Below are 20,676 nucleotides of genomic sequence, written 5' to 3' on the forward strand. Positions count from 1 at the left end.
TAAACCGTATTGCGTTACAATTACGTTGAGCTCATTAGGTTACCACCCTGTACGAAAATAGGACTGATTCTCTTAACGCTAATCAAGCCATTGTTTCAGTGCATGACTTGTCAATTTGCTACGTCGGTTCAAATAATTGCTTTTTAGAAATGGGGCTCTTTGGCGAGAACCGACACGTCTATCGTACAGTACGCCTATAACAACTCTGAATTTTCAAAGCACGAGCGAAAAAGACCCTTCCAATGAGCACTATAGAGATAGCGCCCGTTTCAAAATGACGAAGTGTGAAATAGCGGTGTGATACTCGGGTACGTAGCTCGGTCAGATTCGGATAGCCCAAGTGCCCGCAGTCACAATATTATGACTATAAATATGAGACTCGCTTCCTGGAATATTAACGTGCGACTCACAGTACAACCCTTCCTTTTCAATCTTTAATTGATATCTGAAACAATTATGTCAATCTCTCCTCGTACTATCAGCCACTGTTCAGAGGTGGTGCCGATTTCACCCAATCAATTGCCAGATTTGACCCTCGAGCCCGAGACAGTTTATTCAATTCCTTTTGGCGATATCGACAGCCTCGCGAAAGATATAGTCCAAAGACTGCAAGTCCTGGATTTTCCTATCCAAGGCAAGTGTGTCGAAGCCCTTCTTTTCAGTTGTGAAACCAAGGGGGTCCATATGCAGAAGCGGGCTGGCACAAACACTTCGCGGCCTTATGTAGTGGAAATCCCAGGAGGTGCTGTCGAGCAAGAAGACCAAACTCTTCAGCTTGCTTCACTTCGTGAGCTTTTAGAGGAGAGCGGGATATCCATTCTAGGCGCGCGTCCTCACATTGATGGCTATTTTTATTTTTGGAACCACGTGGGCTCCACGACTGGCTCAAACAAATGGCTGATCAAGTTTGTGTTCGGATATGCTATCTCTGGACGTGACGTATGGCTGTTCAATGACCGCAGGTGGGACAGCGATCTCAAAATGCCCAAGGGGACTTCTTCTATTCTCTTTGATCCAGAAGAAGTGAGCGATGTTCTCTCAATTACTGAGGATGGACTCAAGGAGATGATTTTGTGGGATCCAAACAATCGAAAAATTGCCGAAGACACCAAGCTTCTTGTCATCCAGCGACAAACAATTGCGATGCTGAATCATATATTTTGCTCGTTGCCATATTTGGAAGGACCTCAGAAAGACATCAATCGAATATGTTATTTCGAAAAGGCATCAAGCTCGGGCATACGACTTAAAATGGGCGAGGACAGCATACCCATTGCGCGCTTGCAGCGAGAAGGCCTGGAAGGGATAGTTGAAAGAGTCACAAGAAGGAACTTTGGTGTCCACTTAACAAGCCCGTAATGAGTGGCGGATACAGTCTCAAAGAATTACGAATGAATGACGTGCACCAACAAGGGATAGGTTTATGCGGAAGTTGGTGATTGATATACTTGCAATTTATGTGGATAATTTGTCGCCCACTGTTTGTTCGCGAATTTTCCATCCTCTCCAAGTTCTCGTCTGTATCAACATGCATATCCTCGAGTGGCCTGAGACGAAGCTCATAGGGCAGCTCACAGTGTGTCTCTCACAGTAACAATGTTATTCTCCCCGTAAGGAATTTTGCAGGTACAGCTATTCCTTGAATATCGCGTAATCCAACTCCACTCGCAAGCACGATGCAGGTTGATACTATCCACGTTTCAATCATAAAGCTGCCATTAATCAACAGCCTGCGCAGTCGCTTTACATTGATTACAGCTAAAGTGTACAGGGCACAGAGACACAGTAATGGACAAATGCCGGCGCACGCTGGCGAATGGTCTCAGAAGAGAACAAAGAGGTCCCCGACTGTAATTTTCCAACTGGAGGCCAGGCTTTAATTCAGTGTAGGATCTTATCTATCGGTGTCATTCTCTCTGCAACCACTTTTCCGGGTACAGTCTTTCCTCCCACATCATGTAATCCGCTTTCCATTGCCATTGCCAAGAAGAATACCTGTTGACACAGGTATCAAATATACAGCTTCCGTTTATCAAAGGGTTATAGCCTCAGCTATATGATGTATATTTGCAAAGACTGACAACGTTCCGGGCGGGCCTCTGGGGTTTGGGTTATCTTGTAGACCTCGGGAAAGCAACTTTGAAATCCCGGTCTTGCGTCCTTGTACACCTTATGCCCTTCTCGTCGACTTTCTTTCCAGAGTCACCCGGAGTACTGCGTGGCCCACCATTCGCACTGCTCCTGACTGATTTTGTAGAGTGTTGTGACAATGGTGACCTTTCACGGGAAGCATATTTCCAACAAATTTGGCAGTTTAATCTCGCAGAGCAGATGCCCCATATGAGCCAACTCCGACAAAATTATGTCCCGTAACTGAATCAGAGCGAGTTTTGTCGCGACGGATGAGGAAGTGTATCGCAGAAGGTTTGGAAGCCGTATCGGATGTAGGGGGTTATTCTCGACGGCAGGGTCAGGAGGAATATTCCGAGAGAGACGAGGCTATATCATCCCAAAGTAAGCTAGACATCAGGGATATGCTGATATTGACGTATGATCCGGGATTCGATATTAAGTGTGCTAGGTGAAGCACCAATTCATCATTCCCCCTTTCCCTGGACAGCTGGATCATTTCTCGTCGAAGCGCGGTCTCAGGTAGGAAGGGTTTAAGCTTGCAGTCTGGAGATGAGATTAGCGCCGCTGTACGGGACATTACAGATAAAGGGAAATATTGAATTTGACGGGTTGAACGACAAGGGGTAGGTCTTCCTTGTTCGAAACAAGAATGCTGATGCATCTACTTTAGCAAGATCACAGTCTCCAGTTGCCACGGAGGAAGCTCACCTTGGCTGCCTCTAACGAAACGAATCGGCCCGCTGTTGAGTGTGGAGCAGTATCACATCGAGATTCACAGACGTGCTACTAAAGGAGGGTGGCAGTGGGGTCAAGGAGGGTTAGGATGCCAAAGTGAGGTGACGATCCAAGCGGGAGAGGTAGGTGACCGCACCAGGATTTGGCCCTGAAGGGACCAAGCTCAAACAGCAAGAGAGAACAGAGCGGATTTGTTTGGTTCAGTGTCCATCAAACACTTGCGGGAAGGGAGTTGTTGTAGAAACGTCCGTTGACGGACCTACCCTCGGGCAAGGAGAAAAGACAAGTAGTCCCACTTGGAAATTGTGTGAGGAAAAGTTCGGCTGGGAAGTGATATTGTACCTCTCCTTCCTTCCCTCTCCATTTTCACTTTCCCACCCTCAGTTTGTTCCACTGATCAGTTGCACCGACGTCTTACACTGAAGAGGCGAAATCAAATAACTTCCGTTTTCATGAATGACACTTCTTCCGTCTTACACAGTTCACAATTGCAACGCATGTCAAACACTTCAGGTGACCTTCTTGGGTGTGAGCAGTTGAGAGCTATACCTAGCTCGTTATTAAGATGAAAGGCGGTTTCTTCCCCTACATTGTTTATCTGGCAGAGCTAGTTTTTGAAAGCCTTAAGCTGACAACGTGATCGATTATTCAGTTCCTTTTCGCGAAGGAGTCCACCAAGCCTTTCGAAACCGCCTACAGAGAAGGAAGAGGACACAACCACACCGCGGCCCCAACCACGCATAACCTCAAAGATTTATCGAAATTGCTAGCTTTGATACCATCCGAACTTTTATTATATCAAGCAGGAGATGGAGGATTGACATGTAGCTTAAGCGCTCCTCGACATGGCCTCATCGGATTGACCCAAATTGCCTATCCAAATTCAACAAGATCGGTAATAAATATTTCAATACGGGCACTGTAATCTACTTTACTTGCTGTCTAAAATTATTTGAATTGATCAAAAGTGCCAATCACAATTGGATACAAGATAGACAAGTTAGTTACATATAATATTTTAGAAACGGTTTATTGGCATATGAACAAAAAATATACATCTTTAACAGATATTGTATGGCTTGATTATCGCAGAATTGCCGGTTATGGGGAATGTAGTACCTATGCCATCCTAGCGTTGAGGATACAGCTACGGTGGAAACACGAGACAAGTCTGACTACTGCATCGAAAAGAGTTCTTCATCTGTTTGTACTGCGTGCTTGACACCCAAACCAGTAATTCCTTTCTTTTCCACGTCTTTCTCTCTTCATGTTCTGTCACCTTGACTTCGAGATGTTGAATTTGGTTCGTCTTAAGTTCTTTCACGCAATATTCACAATACGAATGAATGTTAATGCGTTGGGTGGGGCGTAATAAGTTAAATATTAACGAGATATAGCTGGTCCCAAAGGCACTAGTGGCTATGCGCAGTTGTCTTTGCTCAATCTCCTTGCTCTCGCAGCACCCTGAGTCACACCCTCGCATGCTGTAGCACACAATTCACACTTATAGGCGCGTGGAGTTCATATATCGTTTACGCACATTCACAGTTGACGATCTATTTCAGTACACCGTAGTTAGATTGGCTATCTATTGTACTTTTGGCCTGCATGTACAAAATAGCGCTAGATCTATGCGGTATAGTATGGTAGACCGCGTAGCCCCACTTTCAGCTTACACAGCGTTTCAATGGGGACTGTCACAATTCCTGGTGGGGCAGACTCGGGCTCTCCAATTGCTTACAGATATTCGTTGTATAGCCAATCCTAAATCCTATAAATTTCTCCGTGCGCAAGCGCCACCTGTCTATTCTACACTATCTCATGCTAGACTTTGACGCTGACCCCATGACCTGATCTGCTGCCTCATTCGCTCGAAGTTCGTAGAGCACGGGCAGGACTTCACAAGAGGCCTCGCATCTGCCTGGCTTTGCTACCGCGCAGTTGGTCCAATGTCGCGAGCAAACGCCAACTCGGTGAAACGCAACTGGACCATTGCAGTGTTTGATATGTAGGAGGGTGATCGGTAGCCATGACACCGTTCGCATTGAAGCTCGAGAATCGGTAGCGTCACTAATCGTGTATAGAAGCCATTTGCATCTGCCGCTTGATTGTTCGGGTGCCATTTGCCTCTTGCTGACTGACTATACCACTAATGGTGAAGGGCTCTATAAAAAATCTAGCTCTGCTCGCCGCCCGTGAGAAAGTAGGACAAATGTCCAGCAGAAAGGAGTACAGCCATACCTCGCGTTCATCCGAAACTCAGTCCCTTGAAACCAAAGCATATTCGTGCCGTCACAATGTTCGAGGTGATTGAAAAAACACAGTAGATGTGTGCAATAGCTATAATGGAAGGTCATGACCGCGGCCAATACTTTTCGTAGACATCGTCACAGGGATCCTACTCGTGGGAGATCGCGTTTAGTCAGGTGTCGCGCCGTGCAAGTAGAGACGTTGCGGGTTGTAGCCCCAGCGAGGAATAGAGCATGTGTAAACGTGAGTGACTCGCTTAGCACTTGTGCGATAGCGACGCACCCTGACAGCTATGGCTGTAATTCTGTTCACTTTGCTAACTGTTAAACAGGACCCTGCTTCGTCGCTTAACCGTTGGGCGCAACGCAACATTTACCGGCCCGGGACAATTCCTATCCAAGCAACTAAGTCTGAACGTTTACACAAGTATAACAACACACGATGATAAAATATCAGGCTTGTCGCGCCCGTCAAAGCAGCCGCCGCATCACTCGAGTCACCGCGCAACACTCCCACTGCCAATGTAGGTTGTTCTGTTTATTTTTGACCCACAGCCGGGTTAATGGTATTTAGGTGTTATACGCGCCGTTGAGGCTCTTAGCTTGGGATGAGCTGGATTAGGCAACTGGGCCTGTACCAATTTCAATTGGACCAGGTTCAATCAGACCAGTTTTAACAGTAACATGTCAACTGCTCTTGTAACCCGCATCTTTCGACTTAACTGTACATTGGAAGAACAGGAGCAGCTGGACATCTCGGTGACTGACGATTACTCCTCGTGGTATCCGGATAAAGAGCTAGGGTTACACAATAGCTCCTCTTGTACCACTTTCTTGCGGAGCTATTACGCGACCAACGGGTCTACTGCGTGTCACAATACCCCGCCGTTTACTTGTTACCGGTTATGGAACAACCCCGGCTTAGTGACAAAGTAAACCGTCTGCCTAGACTTCACTTCTCCATGGAGCAGCGTTGTTAGATAAGACTAGCTTGAGTTAGGAAATCAATTGACGTGACCACTCTGAAAACATCGTTAGGAGTGATTGCAACCACTACGAAAATTTTGTGGCGCCTCGGCGAACTCTAGCCCGGCCTTGACCGTCTTCGCCCTGGAGACGGTGTCAGATTTACCTCTGTTAATTTCGGCTGAGCCTCCAAGCCGACTCGAGGCCCTTCTACAGTAAATCGATACAGCGAAGGAAGCATGGCAGCAAATCGATATTAGTATCCTAGAAAGTCTATCAGAAAGCATGCCTCCTGTCGAAAGGTTAAGATTGCTGGTGGGACCCTTAGCTGCTCGGAGACATCTCTAGGGTTGAGTGACTCTAGATATAGGCCTCACTACCACCGTCTAACATATAAAGCAACTACGGGGTGATAATCCAACTTCTGAGCTATTCCATAAATACCTTCACTTTTACCCCTCAAGTCACGAGAGATGGACGATATAGCAAACATCGTGCGAGCAATTGGTCAGCAACAAGGAGAATATGCATACTATCGCTCATGTTACAGTCTATTCAAGCGGCTACAGGACGTGGTGGCTGAAGTGGCCGAGGGTTTGAATGGTCTTCACGAGAGCCAGCAGCGCAACCATTCCGAAGGGTTTTCAGCTGTCTCCCGAGTTGCGGAGAATTTCAGGTTGTCAGTTCAAAGCATCTCCTCTCAAGAAAAGAATGCTCGATTAGCATTGGCTGGCCTATGTTCATCCCACAATTTGCACATCGACTCTAGCCGTGCAGGGAGCGCCGGATAAGAAATTTCGGTTACCTTGCTGAGTACAAATCTGAATTATCGTCACAACGAGGGAGTTGTCTATATGGCAGTTGATGAAAAGTGTTCCATAAGCCTGCAATGCGAGGTATTTCTACAAATATTTTGGCCTTCAACTGGGAATATGTGTCCTCGAGCTTCGCAGTAGGATAGACCCTGATCAAAAAGAGTTTGCTTCAAAAGATACCATATGAGATTACACGTCCCTGACCAGTTTCTGATTTGGCTGTCTCGTTTGAATCCACTGAACGCAAATGTTTCTACCAATGATCCCACCCCTCCGCGGCGATCCGCAAATGGTACGAGACATCAGTCCCCCCATTTGGGTCTGTTCCGTTTAGGATCGTGCCAATCAATACGCCATATGTATAGTAACCTTGGAGCTGACAATTTCGGGATAGCGTTGTGGCATGGTCAATGAGATTGCCGCACTTAGTCATGATAGGAGCGTCGTTCTATTCTCCATGAGAAAGGGTAAATCAATGGGACTGGCGGTGGTACACTCACATCATTGCAAAAGAACATGCCTGAGAAGTCTTCAAATGCTACCCGCGTGCAGCTGTTCGGAGAAGATTTACACATTATGTCTTTGACATCACGAAGATGGTCAATGTTTACAGTCGTGGCATTTAGATAGGCGAGCCCAAGGCTCCAGTCGCATTGAAAGTTTCCTGACTATAACGTGATGAGTACCAAGCTAGCTGGATTCTGGTAAAGAGAGGGGAGTCACATCACGGGCTCTCAGTTTAGAGTGATAAGGACTTGTGGGGATGGGAAAACGAGGTGAATCTATGACCTAAGTGGATTTTAGCATGAAAAAGCTGTAACAAAGCGGAGTATACCGGGGTAATCTCACCATCGTCGAAGATAAAGAAAGGTCATCTCCGAATGCGCCTCCAGCAAGCTGTGTAGAGTCAGCCAAGCTGATTCGACATAGCACGAACGATTACTTACGGCGTAAAATAACAAGGCAAACACAGTGATAAAATTTCGAAAAGTCATTTTCAGGCACGAAGCAAAGTAGGCAATGTACGGTGGTGACCGTACAGTGGATGAGGAGTAAAATTCACGATATCAGTCGTCGGGGTTGGAAAAAATAGTTAACTAGGGGCTCCTAGGTCGGTCAAGTTGGATGGTATAATGTTTTATTTATAGTGGTATCAAACTCTAACCCCCAAATATAATGCGACTCGAGGCTTAGAGGAAAAAGACCCAATGCCTGCAGAGAATCCAATCTGTGTAAAGAATCCACGCGAACTCCGTTTGAATGTTTTATTCAGAAGGACCACCAGTAAGCAGCAGAAAGGTTAGTCCTGAACAAAGTCAACTGGGTCGGATGGCTATTTGTCAAAATCGGGCTTTTTATGCTGGGATTGCGTTCCTCAGACCAAATCCACCTCATGGTACAGAACGCCACGTTAAATGAATAAACTCTATAAAACGGCACCAAGCCCCACGACTTGAAGCTTACAAAAGGTAGAGCAGCCTAAAAAGCAAATCCTCATAGAATTTGAATCCGTAGCGCATGCTGTCTCTGAGATACTCAAAATGATGCTACAACTTCTTGTTATGGCATTGGCCACCATGACCTATGCAGAAAGCGATTTCAAAGAGCTCTCTCAGAATACCTGTGGCATGTTCAGCCGATGGACCCTTGCGTCTAATGTGAGCAGTTCTCTGAGCTACGTCTCACAAGGAATGGCCAACATATTGTCCCTGGATTCCAATTGCGAAAGCAGACTCGAGAGTGCTCTGTCGTCTTGTGGGTGTTTACATTTACTCTAGTCTGAGGACCAGTGACTGACTTTACTGTATGGCAGGCATCATCGATTCTGAAGAGCACTGTACCTCGCTTATTCTCTCGTGGGATCTCCTCGGTCATACTGGGCAAGAAAGCATCATGAAATTAAAAAGATCGCAGGCCGGACAGAGTACTGCTGGCTGCTCCTGTGTGGCCGACTATCCATCGACTACAGAGGAAAATATAGCAACCACAATTACTGGGACTATCATGTCGGCACAACCTTCAGGTGCCACATGCGCGACAGACAGTGTGAGCACCGCCACAGACAGTGTGAGCACCAGCATTTCATCAACTAGGACCATCGCCTCAAGCGCTCAGCCCTTTCAGTCCCCGACCGCTACAGCGCTACCTTCGTCCGTGTTGGAGCCTGTTTGCATCATCAAATTCGAGGATCTCAACTCCAACCCACCAGGGAAATGTTATTGCTCCGATGGCACAAAAACGGAGTAGAAAACCGGAAAATGTGAAGTTTACTCTTGAATAGACTCCCTTGAAGGAACACTGTTTTGTCAAATTTGGTTTCTAGATATTGTCCAGGATAGAAAGCACGTCTATCACTATATATTAAAACTATAACCGTAGGGAGAGGAAAGGGACCAGAAAGGAGAAGCACCCCCTCGCTATTTTGAGCTATGTGAATTCGCAGATGGCATGCACGTTAGCTAAAGCTACGAGAAACAAAACAATTTTGGATAGAAATAAGTGAGAGTCTTAATAACATGCATGAAAGAAGGAAATAAAGCGTGTTTAAGTGTAGACTTCTTACTCACGCTGATCTCTGGCTGGCGTCACCTATCGTCGACACGTACTGTACAGTATTATGGAACCATGGAGATTCCTGCCTAGAGCAGATTATACCACAAATTGGAGTTCATCCACACGGACATCATTAGAATTAGTCCCCAATATTCCTCTACCGATCGCCCTAGATTTTATCGTGCTCTGATATTTTGCATGTATCGGGCAAATGAACCCCAGACTGCATTCTGACGCTTCGGAAGGGAAGAAGTCGGCGCCTTGGGAATCGTTAACTTCGTAGACTTCTCCGGCACATAGTCCGCGGGAGTTCGGTGAACTGCAGGTCGAGAGCGAGTATTCTACAAGGTCTTAGAATTATTCATGATATTCAATACCACTAAAAAGCTCACTATCTCTTTCACTGTCGGAACGGGGACATCGGGATGGGAATGATAAGTGTAGATTCGGCCATTCGGCATCTCCATAGTTAGCCAGCTCCGGATGGAGTAAAGACGCCAAAAGTCGTTATGGCGTCGAAGAAGGTTGTTACGACGTTTGCGCAACTGTTCCTGTTTCACACGGCTGGTCTTTGTCGCCATTTACGGTTTTTGCGAAGACGATAAAGAGGAAGAGGACCCAAAACTGATCTTGTCGACGGGAATTCCGATAGCTGATACTTAAAGTGATGCGCTCGGTTTGGGATGGAGCACAGTTATGTCGTTTGCTATAGTACGGTGGTCGACATTGGCGGTTGACAGGTGGAGATTTGCGTCTGCAATCTTAAATTACAATGTCGTTCAAGGTAGCAAGAGAGATGCCTGTAAGACCGATGCAAGATAGTCAATTTTGAACAGCTACGATACCCGGGCTTTCAGAATATAGCTAATGGGAAAGTTGAGAATATCACGCATATTTGAGATTGTCGGGCTCGATAATCGACAATATTTGACCCAGCACCAATATCCTTACTTCCTGTACAGTACCTTTTGCCTTGGTAATGAGGATGAAATGCACACTGAACTGTGCAAAAAGCTTTGCTTTACAGTGGTTTTAGGAAGAAGCCAACTCTCTGTACGGTTTAGCCCTTTTAGTCTCTCACCTGTTCAAGAATAATCTGAGGATCATTATCGCATAATGTGAAGATTCTCTGGCTAGTCCAGACTTTACAGTGCAACTAGCGGCCCTGACAGAAGCGGGGCAAGCGTTGGCGGCATCGCCTATTTACCACCCCCTATCGCTGCACTTCAAAAGTACGACACAGATACACGGGGTTTGGTTAATGTAACAATTTATAGGACGAGAGCGGGCGGAAGAAGAACCATCACCAAGTTTGCAACCATCACGATAAACTGGTAACTGAATAGGTCGAGCGACTCGTTCGTACGGGAGCTACGAGGGCAGCCAGTGTCACTAGAAAGGCTTCAAGCAGCAACCTCCCGAACCTTGCTGTTCGCCTATAGGATTAATATAAACCGATGCGTTATCCAAAGGTTCTACTGTATCTTTATACTCTTTCCGATTTTCTTGTCTACATATACGGGCACAAGATTATCTGAGTGTCTAGCTTATTATGCGTGTATAATATGATGGTGATGGTGCTAATGAATTCATTCGACCAATGCAACTTGCTCTTATATACCGTATGCTGCTATTCGTGTATAATATCATAACCAATAGTGACGGCGAGTCTTACCGGACCAGGGGCAAGCTTGCCGCCAATACCCCCGATGTCGGCAACTGCACTTATGCAGGCGCTATAGACAAATGCTGCTGCCGGAGCAACACAGGAGCAGATATAAGTGAGGACGTCGCAGATCTTCATACCTTGAACCTCAAGGCCAGTATTTTGCGCAGCTATAGCCGAAACATCGAACCCCGACTAGCCCAGATTAACAGTGGAACCGAAGTCAAATTCACCCCAGGTCGAAGCATAGCCGCTATTACCGTCAATTAGAACGAGAGAACCGGGCGCTGCAGCCCAACCACCTTAGGAATCTTCGTCGAATGCGATATAACGAATTTGGCCAGCTACTAAGGTAAACTTTTTGCAAGCCTTTCCATACCAGCCTCCTATTATACCATCAGGCCCAATTTTATTCCAGATCACGACAGTCCAGTTTTCTCCTTTACCCGGACCCTCAAAACGGACAACATATTTATATCGGTTCGCCTACGCAGCGGGGACTTTAATGATGTTGCTTCTATACGGATTGCCGACGTTGCCCGAGTATTGCACACCACTACCGCTAGAGTTTGTGGTTCCACCAAATCCGAGAATCGAGTATAGTTCTCTAAAGCCCACAAGAACCTTTTCCGGGCTCACTCGCGATATAGTGGTACTGCGGAGTCGATTATAGGCCTGGAAACACATTCCCGGGCTACAAATAGTGATGACCTAGTAGAGCACGCGCATACTCTAAGACCAATCATTTATTCAAATTCCATCAAAATATGAAGTTTCCGAGAGACAAGTATAGAAATAATCTTGTGAAAAGAGAACAGAGACCATAGTTGCGACGGCGCTCTCGGCGCCCGCTCTTGGAGGATAATTTTATCTTCGCAAGACGAAAAACAAACTGCACCCAAACACATTTAAAGGCTATACTGCGCCAGACACAACAAGATCACACAGGATCCGTCACGCGTGAATCAGTGGGAGTGTTTATTCAGAATCAATTTCCACACAGTAGACGCAATCTGTTCGCTACTAAGCTCGTAGGGTCAAGAGCATAGACGTATGGCTGGCTCGTTCTAAACGTAGGTTTTGATCGGTTAAGTTAGTAGGGTAGGGGCTGCCGGGGACGGTTTTTGGGCAGCAAAGCTTGGGCGTATTTGCGTTCTGAATAGGAATATTTGCTAGGAGAAAAGCATTAGGCATATATTACTCGTGGATGCGCGTTTAAAGACCTAGGTTGGATAAGTGCCATGGAGAACTGAGGCGTACTTCGTACTTGGTACTTGAACATGGATAAATTCAAATTTGCCTGATAAACCATCCCAAATCACCCCCCAAGTAATAACCCGAAAACCAAGTTCGCCGTGACCGACAGTTCGTTGGATAACTAATTCAAGCAGCCTGGTCCTCTATAACCAACCTAGGGAAATGTATACAATCCACAGCATTTGCCATGACCAATCGTGCCCACTTACACTTTGTGGGGGTATTCAAGAGGGTCCATCGTAAAAACCTTGGATTCATTCATTCAGATCAACTGCCTGGGTTAATAACCTTGATTAGCTTCATTCATGGTCCACTGATCACAGATGGCCGTTCAAATTGACCATTTGAAATAATCATTCCTTGGTTCCGTTCGCATCACCTAAATATCGAACTGGTGTACTTTCCCTTTTGTTTAATTCAAATCATCTAGGCTAGGTATGGATCCGTGCGTGTATTTACACGTGTCCCCCTCCCCTTTCCCCTGCCTACCTAGAGATTAACTATTTAATCTATCCCAGTTAATGGGTTACACTCACTAGCCGTCTATTTCTCTACGAGCTGATTCATCTGTATTCTACCAGATTAAACTAATTTGCCAGAGTTTATTTAAATCAACTATTTGGAGTCAGATAAGAACTATCCCCCTTTTTAGCACAAGATAATTTGCAATCCGAAGAAAGAGCAACGACTGGGAGAATATACACTGAATATTGATTCATACCCGGCGAATGGTAAAGATGTATCCTCTCCGCGTTCCAATGCTTGGCCGGTACATCGTAAATCTTTAAACTCCGATGATAAAGTCCGGTACACAGTGAATCCGATTTAAATATAGCTAAGTCAAATACGTAATTCATTTGTGTAAGTATTAGAGTAGCGTGTGCTGAACATAGGACCGCCCGGGAATACTCTTATGCCCAGCGGAGAGATTTCATGGACTGTACTTCAAACTTCCATATAAACAGGGACAAAAATCTTTACAGACCGTTTCCAAACAGATTGTGGACAATTATACACACAGGGGCGGTTAAGGTGAACGGTTATCTGGCCGGATTTGCCGCACATCATGCCGTATCGAATGGGGATGCACTTTATGTAGCTGGGCCGAATGAAACTCTGTAAATTTGTTAGGTTTGAAATACCCCCGATGGGATTATCTACAGCAATATTCAAAATCGGCTTCCATCGTTTGCACAGACACGTTTAATCTAGAAGGTAGGGTCAACGCAAGCTAATCCAATTGAAACTGCAGAAATTGCCCTTGAGCCCCACATCAGATCTAAAAGTAGTAGAGTTGGATCCATAATTGGACTAGTGGCGAGGGCCGAGATAGTTTCTCTGTGAAAAAGATGGAAGCCGATTTCGAATTTAGCTGTACATACTTGATTTGGAAGTATCATGTAACAAGCTCTCCTCAACGTTACAACGACTGCACGGAACAGGGGACTATCCATTATCCGGAACGACGTTAGTTTTAAAGTCGGTTTACGGTGAGAATGTAATATAGTACCTTCCTATTTTGTGTCTAATACTCTGGATTAATGACTAGACTGGTGACCTGACCGAGTATGTTGATCAGGCTGCGGCCTGTAGGTACTGTACTAGAACGGAACTTACCGGGATCGAAAATAAGACCGTAGCTATCTAATAGAGCGCACGGGATACTATGTTGCCAGACAATTCATTTGTAACACTATCTAGAGCCAATTCAAACTCTGTATTAGAAACAATACTATATCGATATACCCTGTTCCTAGTTAAATACTAGCGAATATAGATTCTTTATATCAGATCAGCCTACCGAGTCTTAAATAACTGGAGTTTAACCATTTGAAATCTGAAAATCCACGCTCTATCGGTAGAGACAACTATCTGCTTTGCAAAAGGAATGAAACCAGTATAAACACTACGGCCTTCGATCTTAATACATTTATGCAGAACGCGATTGCGTGTTACTGTCTTCTCGTCCTGTTGAAACCAAACGCTCCTAACTTGGTTGATACAGGGAGAAACTGCACATCATTTTCGGAGGGTGGTTAATTGAACCCATAAAAAAGGGTTCCCTGGTTACGTGCCGGCTATAACCTATATAGTCTCTATAAGAAGCGGTTTCTAATAGTATATTATTATGCTATGATATCGTCATAACTATAGCTGCAATTGAATCCATTGAAGTACACTTATGTCGTCGCTAAGTTGCTATAATGATGACACGTCTTGTAGCGGAACCACACTGGGCTCTCAGGATTCAGAGCCCTAAGATGTCCTAAACTCAGAACTTGATTCCGATTACGTCCCCTCGGAAATGAGCAAAGATCGAGCATTCCTTGCTTCCGACACGGAACAGCTCTCTTACTTCTTAGATAACAGCTCTATTGCAGAGGATCCTATCATGAGTATAATATATAACTACACGAGCTATGAGGACCGAAAGGTATGATCAAGATTACTATGTTGCGGTCCGGCTCCTCTCACCATTCTATTTAGATACCGAGCTTCGAGAAGAAACCCATCAAGGCGATAGCAAAAAGACAGGCTACTCGAAACGGGCAATTAAAGACGGAATATCTAGTCCTTTGGTGCTCTTGGGAAAGCTTGGATTAGAGGGATAGCAAGCAGAACTCGAATCAGTGAATGGACAGTCATTCTTTGTCTCATTTTCCATAACCGTGCCTATACCGTAGAGCGGCAAAACTAAAGAATATCGACGAGTCATAAAAACTAGCGCGGGAAAAATATTCTCAGAAAGCATCTTTTTCTCGATTCAGCTTAAGCCAAGGTTGAGAAATAAAATTCTCAGATATAGTAAATGCCTTCATGTGATCACATGGATTATGTGAAGATTTGATCGTAGGAAAGAAAGCTAAAAATTCCCCGAACAGCCTCACGATTTCCCCTCTTTAGGTCTTTGATAAATGGATACGTGAATGGCAGATAGGGTTCCTTGTGCAGTTTGAGGCGATATTGTCGATAATTTCGACTCTCATCAAGGAATACAGACAATTCAGGTTCAAGCCCGATACCTCCATTTGATAGCCCACGCAAAATTGCCGTAAGTAAGAAAAAGTCTCCGAGGTGGTATAGCTCCTTGACAGCGTGAGTTACAGCAGGCTTGTTAGGTATGATAATAAAACGCACCTGAGCGAGCACCAGTAGTTTAGTGTTTAGGCGTCCTGAAGCTGTAATCTCTTCTGCCCCGTGACAGAGATCGCTCTATCGACGTACGATTGCTTTTAGATGGTAGTTATCATTCCAGATGCCTTCAAGACTAATTCGGCGAAAGGATTGTAGTATTTCACAAGTGATTATTCTCGAGCAACTAACTACAGGCTGATTGATAACAAGAGTTAGTAACGGGGTGGCAATTTGGAAATAGTACCTATTCGGAAGCTCCGAGTTTCGGTAATAACGCTTGTAGCGAGTCTCGAGAACCGCGAACTGACTGATGATGTCGTTCGCGGGATTTGATAGTAAGTCTTTAACCGGTGTCGTAATAGGCGACGTATCAAGCGTCAAGGCCTCGTACAGACTGCCACTTTTAGCACAGTTAAGACCTTGGAGGAGAGCGGCGTAAAGGAAATAATCGTGAGTTCGAACAGCCTGGTATATTTAGTCCGGGCGGACTGGAGGCAGAGTGTGCGTTCATACCGATACGATAGAATCATACTTGGCGATCTCGCTAGGAGCTTGGCGGAGGAAAGTAAAAAGTGAAAATGCCAGTCTGCAGTAATATAGCCTGAAAAGCTTTATCTTGGTCGACGGTATACCCAGCACGTTATCAGCCCAATCCCGGAGACTCAGATCTTTGAATGTACTCTAGCTGTCCCGTAGGAGCTGTATGGTGACTGCCCCTGTATCTTTATGCTTCGAGAAAATCTTCCAGGATACTAGGCTATCCTTGGATGATTCCTCCCTGCAATGCTGGGCCGTAGGAAAGCCGTTGGTGTCACACAATAAATTTACGTCCTTGCATTATCGGGTAAACTCTAAATCCACCATTGGCCACGATACTTCAAATGCCGAGTATCGTATAGCCGGCACTTGGGGCGCCTAGCCGTCCATTTGTAATAAGGACGGGGGGTTTCCGGGAAAGTCAACAGCTAATTCGTATTATTCGTGAAGAAAGGGGGACTGACTTTTCGAAGCCGCAAATGCAAAGTCGGGGAAACCAGCAGCACCTTAATATCGAATGCCCCAAAGCCCAGTTGATGTATGAGATGTATCAATGAACCTCAAGAGGTACTATACTCAAGAGGTACAGTAAGTTAGTAGTTCTTGGAGGATTGGGAATAATCAAGGTGCTCTCAAAAATTTCACTCTTAATGGTACAGTTGGGTCGCCTCGGTTCCAATCTAGACAAATGCGAGAAGCCAATCAATCAAGGGAACGTATTTTTAACTTCAACATTCACTTACTACTGATTTTAAAGCCAGATTCTACTCAGCACTTCTGTGTGGTTAAACTGATTTGCTCCAGTGCTGCTTCGAATTTATTGATCCTGTTTTACCGGAATATGCTTTAATCAAAGACACCACATCCCAAACTATAGATACTGAACGTTTAGACAGTTTAATTACTACGGCCCCTATTAAGATACGATCTATACCGACCACCGGCCCAAGACCCCACATAAAGACGGAATTAAATTAACTAACGTATGCTAAGCGCCTCCTAAAACAAGCTGAGTACGGTATACTAGTTCCGCTGGATTAACACTCAAGCCCAGCAAGAATTAATGGCCGCTTTAACCCCTTTTAATTAACGAGATTCACTCGAAGTACGGATTTACGCACCTAATTGTGACTTATATCATCGTTATTTTATATGATAGATAGGGAAAATGTTATAACTCTCCAACATCGGTCTTAGGTTCTTAAAAACGTAGCAAACACCATTCGATCCATCGGCTCTAAATAATTACAGCCCTTTCTAACTTGTACTGTAACCATCAGATCCTGAAGAGCCTCGAGTTACGTGAAGCTTGTGACAAGGTAACGTTTATCAAGTAGTCTCACAGTGCGATGAAAATTCCATCCCTCCACCGCGATCCGCGACGAGCCATTCATTCGCTCAGGAACCAACATGTTAAAATGAACCGGCAACCAAAGCGCAAACCCAATCCTCAGAATATTCTACGCTTTTGCAGAAAGCCGGCACGTGAGCAACTTCACAAAGTAGCCAGGGAGGAATTTGCTCAATTACAACGCAAATTCAAGCTGCAGATCATGGAACGATGAAAATCGCTCAAAGAGTAATAAAGTCCTCTCTTGCGGAGTATATTCACCAATTGCAACTTCATCTTACCTAACAGATTGATCAATCGACGCACGTTACCCAAGAATAGGTACTTAGAAGAATTGCACAGCGGTTCCCCAAGTACAAATCGGTGATAAGTGCAATTCCGGCGGTGGCGGAGTATATCCCGGAAGATTTGAAAAAGGACCTGGTTGTCAGAGCGCAATCCAAGTCATTCAAAATAGCTCTGGTACTTTTAAAGACTTAGGTGAAATAATATTATGACCCTCTCTCATACTGCTCATTCAACGTTCTTTCTAGCATTAACTAACCAGGAGATCTCTGCTGACATCTATAGACTCGGGGCCTACGGGTATGACTCGGTTAACGCCAGTAATCCGAATTGATCCGGTTTACCACAGAAAACCTATGGTGGAGTAGATGCTTGTTAGATCAGCTAGTTGTTAGTGATAAGTTGCTCTCGGATTGATACAATACAATTTTCGGTTTATCTCGTCAAGCACTATTTCCCATAAGTCTTTCTGGTAGAATATTTGTACTGTTAGCCGGTAATAGTGGCGGCTAGAGCAGTTTATTCAGCATCACATTTTGTCTAAGAATCTGGATGTCAAGATGACCGAGATATGGATTCATCCAAGAGCATTCGTTGGTTCGTCTATGTCCCTTTGCCTACAGGTTTCCCAATGAGACTACTCTTCCAGGCAACTCTTGCCGACAGAGTCTATTGCAGTCGCAAATCGATAGTCTACGCTTGGTCAGCCAGCGTGGATACATGAAGGCTCGATTGTTCTTCACCTGTCCAAAGCTCCACTTTGTTCATTGATTCAGCAAATTGTCCAAACACGGTTTTCACCCTCCGATCGGCCTCTTTCCTTGCCAGTGTCCCTTTTTCAACCTGATCACGCAAATATCGGGCTTGCTGGAAAGCCTTGGTGAGCTCCTGGCGAGCTCGTATGGCACTTTTGGCTGAGTTCCAGCCCGCGGTCTTTAACACCGCTTTGGAAAATCGCCAGTCCTCTCTTAACTTCCTTAAGATGGACCAGGACTCAAAGGTCGACCAAAATTCAAGTGCGCTTACCCAGTCTGTGATAATTTAGATGAGAATGCAATTGATGGGGACAGCACCGACGAACCGTGTCTAGTGTAAGGAGGTGGGTCGATGAGACATTCAGCAGCGTCGGACATGACGCTTCCTATTAAGTCTTCGTGCAAGTCACCTCACGGCTTAGTCGACAGGGGAACGGATTAGACTTAGTGGTTTTCGCGGTGACAATGAGAACTAGCGCTTCGCTACGCTTAGAGAACAGGTGGAGGGGCAAAGATTTATTAAAACTTGGGCCGAGTCATACATCCATAGAAGCTTTAGTCTTGCACGTGCCCCGTTGCTTCTTGACGGCTGAACTTGGCCCTTCTCTTTCACTGTTTGATCGGTCTCTACACATAGGAGAGTTTTGTGAGGATCCGAGGATTAATAAGAGCAATATCGTGAGCATTTTAAATCTACGATTTTGCCATTCTGACCGACATTGCCTCTCCGTCGCCGAGAATCCAAGTCCATCTATAACAGCGAGAGGACTTATCGAAAGCACCTTTCGGTAATTTCACACTATGGTTTCGGTACCGATTTCCTCCCCTCGGGAGCTAGCCTTAACTAGTGTATCAACTTCATACCGCGGGCTAGCCTCTGAGAAGGCATCACAGACACTGCAAGCGAACTTCGCACAGGCCTCATACATTCGTCCAAGCTCCAGACTTGTATCCGATGAGGTAACTCCTATTAAGGCTCATACGAGTTGCTCCAAAAGTCTCCCCCCGAAACTGCAGCTGATCCAAGCCAAGATATTTGCGAACACGCGTGAGACCGAAGGGATGCCTGCGAACAATCCTTTGGGCAATGGGTCCAACATAACTCCACCAACGGCATCAGTCGAAAGTCTGGCAAGCACAACAGAGTCCAACGACACCCTGAACCAGCCATCCCCTGAGACAAGCCACTCAGATCCAAGTCTTCTTGGCGCAACGCTTTCTACCGATTCTCCCACTCAAAGCCTAATAACAGTCAATATGTATTCAAGTTCCAGCAATCTGGAATCTCTGGGTTCTCTACATAACAGCCTTACTGTTTTAACAACCTCTTCTAAGCAAGTCGACCTCGGTATCGAACGTTTTGCATCGGTAACTACAGGAAGCGACAAGTCTCCGAGTGACGGCAGTAATGACGACTTGGAACAAACTGAAATTACTGAAGCTTCTCTCATCCGCACGTCTGACGAGGGCCGTATGCAGCTTGGCCACTTCTCTCATACGCAGATGGAAAATCAGAATGCCTCGCAAGGGGAAACAACGCAGGGATCCTATGGCCCGCAATTATCTACGACACGTGTTGACATCAGCCCCCATCCATCTTCAACAACAACAACAGATATTGTTTTCTCGAACCCTACCAATAGTTCTACGGTGGATGGGAGCGGGGTATCGCGACAGCCCTCGAAGCAAAGCCTTAGTGCCATTTTTGGCAGTATTCTAGGAGCAAGCATCTTTGCCGGTTGCATTGTGATTTTGCACAGGCTATGTTATCGAAATTTCCGAAACACGAGTGTCCAAAGGCATCCCATACATAGTGCATGTCGAGGCGGCCAAGAAAGCACAAGTACAGAACTAATTTATCCTGAAATATCACGTTTCTCCAAGGATTCTTAACGCGTCTCGTCACATTCTACCACTAACTTGTATACATCACAGTATCCAAATACAAATTTACAGGTGCCTAGCACTAGACAAATAGTCACAGAGACCCCATGCCGACTATGAACCAAGGATCGTAATACCGATGAAAGTGCGTTCCTTCTTCTCAAAATTCGGTGTAAGCAAAAGCCCCTGCTCGAGCATTCAGGACGAGGTCGATCGCTGTCTGAACCAAGGTTCTCACTATGTCGGCCAATTCCTCCCTGCTATTTGTTTGGCCAGCCATTATATGCCCAGGTGAATGGACGGGGTGAATTGGACATCCTTGGCAATAAACGGCGCGCAAAGTCGAGAAGGGAAA

The 20,676-nt window shown here is 45.4% G+C and overlaps 3 protein-coding genes across 3 annotated transcripts; 2 read left to right on the forward strand and 1 right to left on the reverse strand.

The window, feature by feature from the left end:
- Window positions 1–456: 456 nt before the first annotated feature.
- On the forward strand, window positions 457–1,359 carry N7458_002476 (NUDIX hydrolase; the record flags this gene model as incomplete). The annotated part of the gene is made up of 1 exon (XM_056905859.1): window positions 457–1,359. One exon carries the CDS (start codon window positions 457–459, stop codon window positions 1,357–1,359), a length of 903 nt encoding a protein of 300 aa, XP_056769966.1.
- Window positions 1,360–9,627: 8,268 nt separating this feature from the next.
- On the reverse strand, window positions 9,628–10,032 carry N7458_002477 (uncharacterized protein; the record flags this gene model as incomplete). Its single annotated transcript, XM_056905860.1, has 2 exons — window positions 9,628–9,792; window positions 9,844–10,032. The coding sequence occupies 2 exons, from the start codon at window positions 10,030–10,032 to the stop codon at window positions 9,628–9,630; spliced, it is 354 nt and encodes a 117-aa protein (XP_056769967.1).
- A 9,206-nt stretch (window positions 10,033–19,238) lies between these two features.
- N7458_002478 (uncharacterized protein) lies at window positions 19,239–20,292 on the forward strand (the record flags this gene model as incomplete). Its single annotated transcript, XM_056905861.1, has 2 exons — window positions 19,239–20,148; window positions 20,198–20,292. 2 exons carry the CDS (start codon window positions 19,239–19,241, stop codon window positions 20,290–20,292), a joined length of 1,005 nt encoding a protein of 334 aa, XP_056769968.1.
- Between the last annotated feature and the right edge of the window lie 384 nt (window positions 20,293–20,676).

Source organism: Penicillium daleae (assembly GCF_028827525.1).
Source record: "Penicillium daleae strain IBT 16125 chromosome Unknown utg000002l_segment0_segment0, whole genome shotgun sequence".
NCBI classification, from domain to species: Eukaryota; Fungi; Ascomycota; class Eurotiomycetes; order Eurotiales; family Aspergillaceae; genus Penicillium; species Penicillium daleae.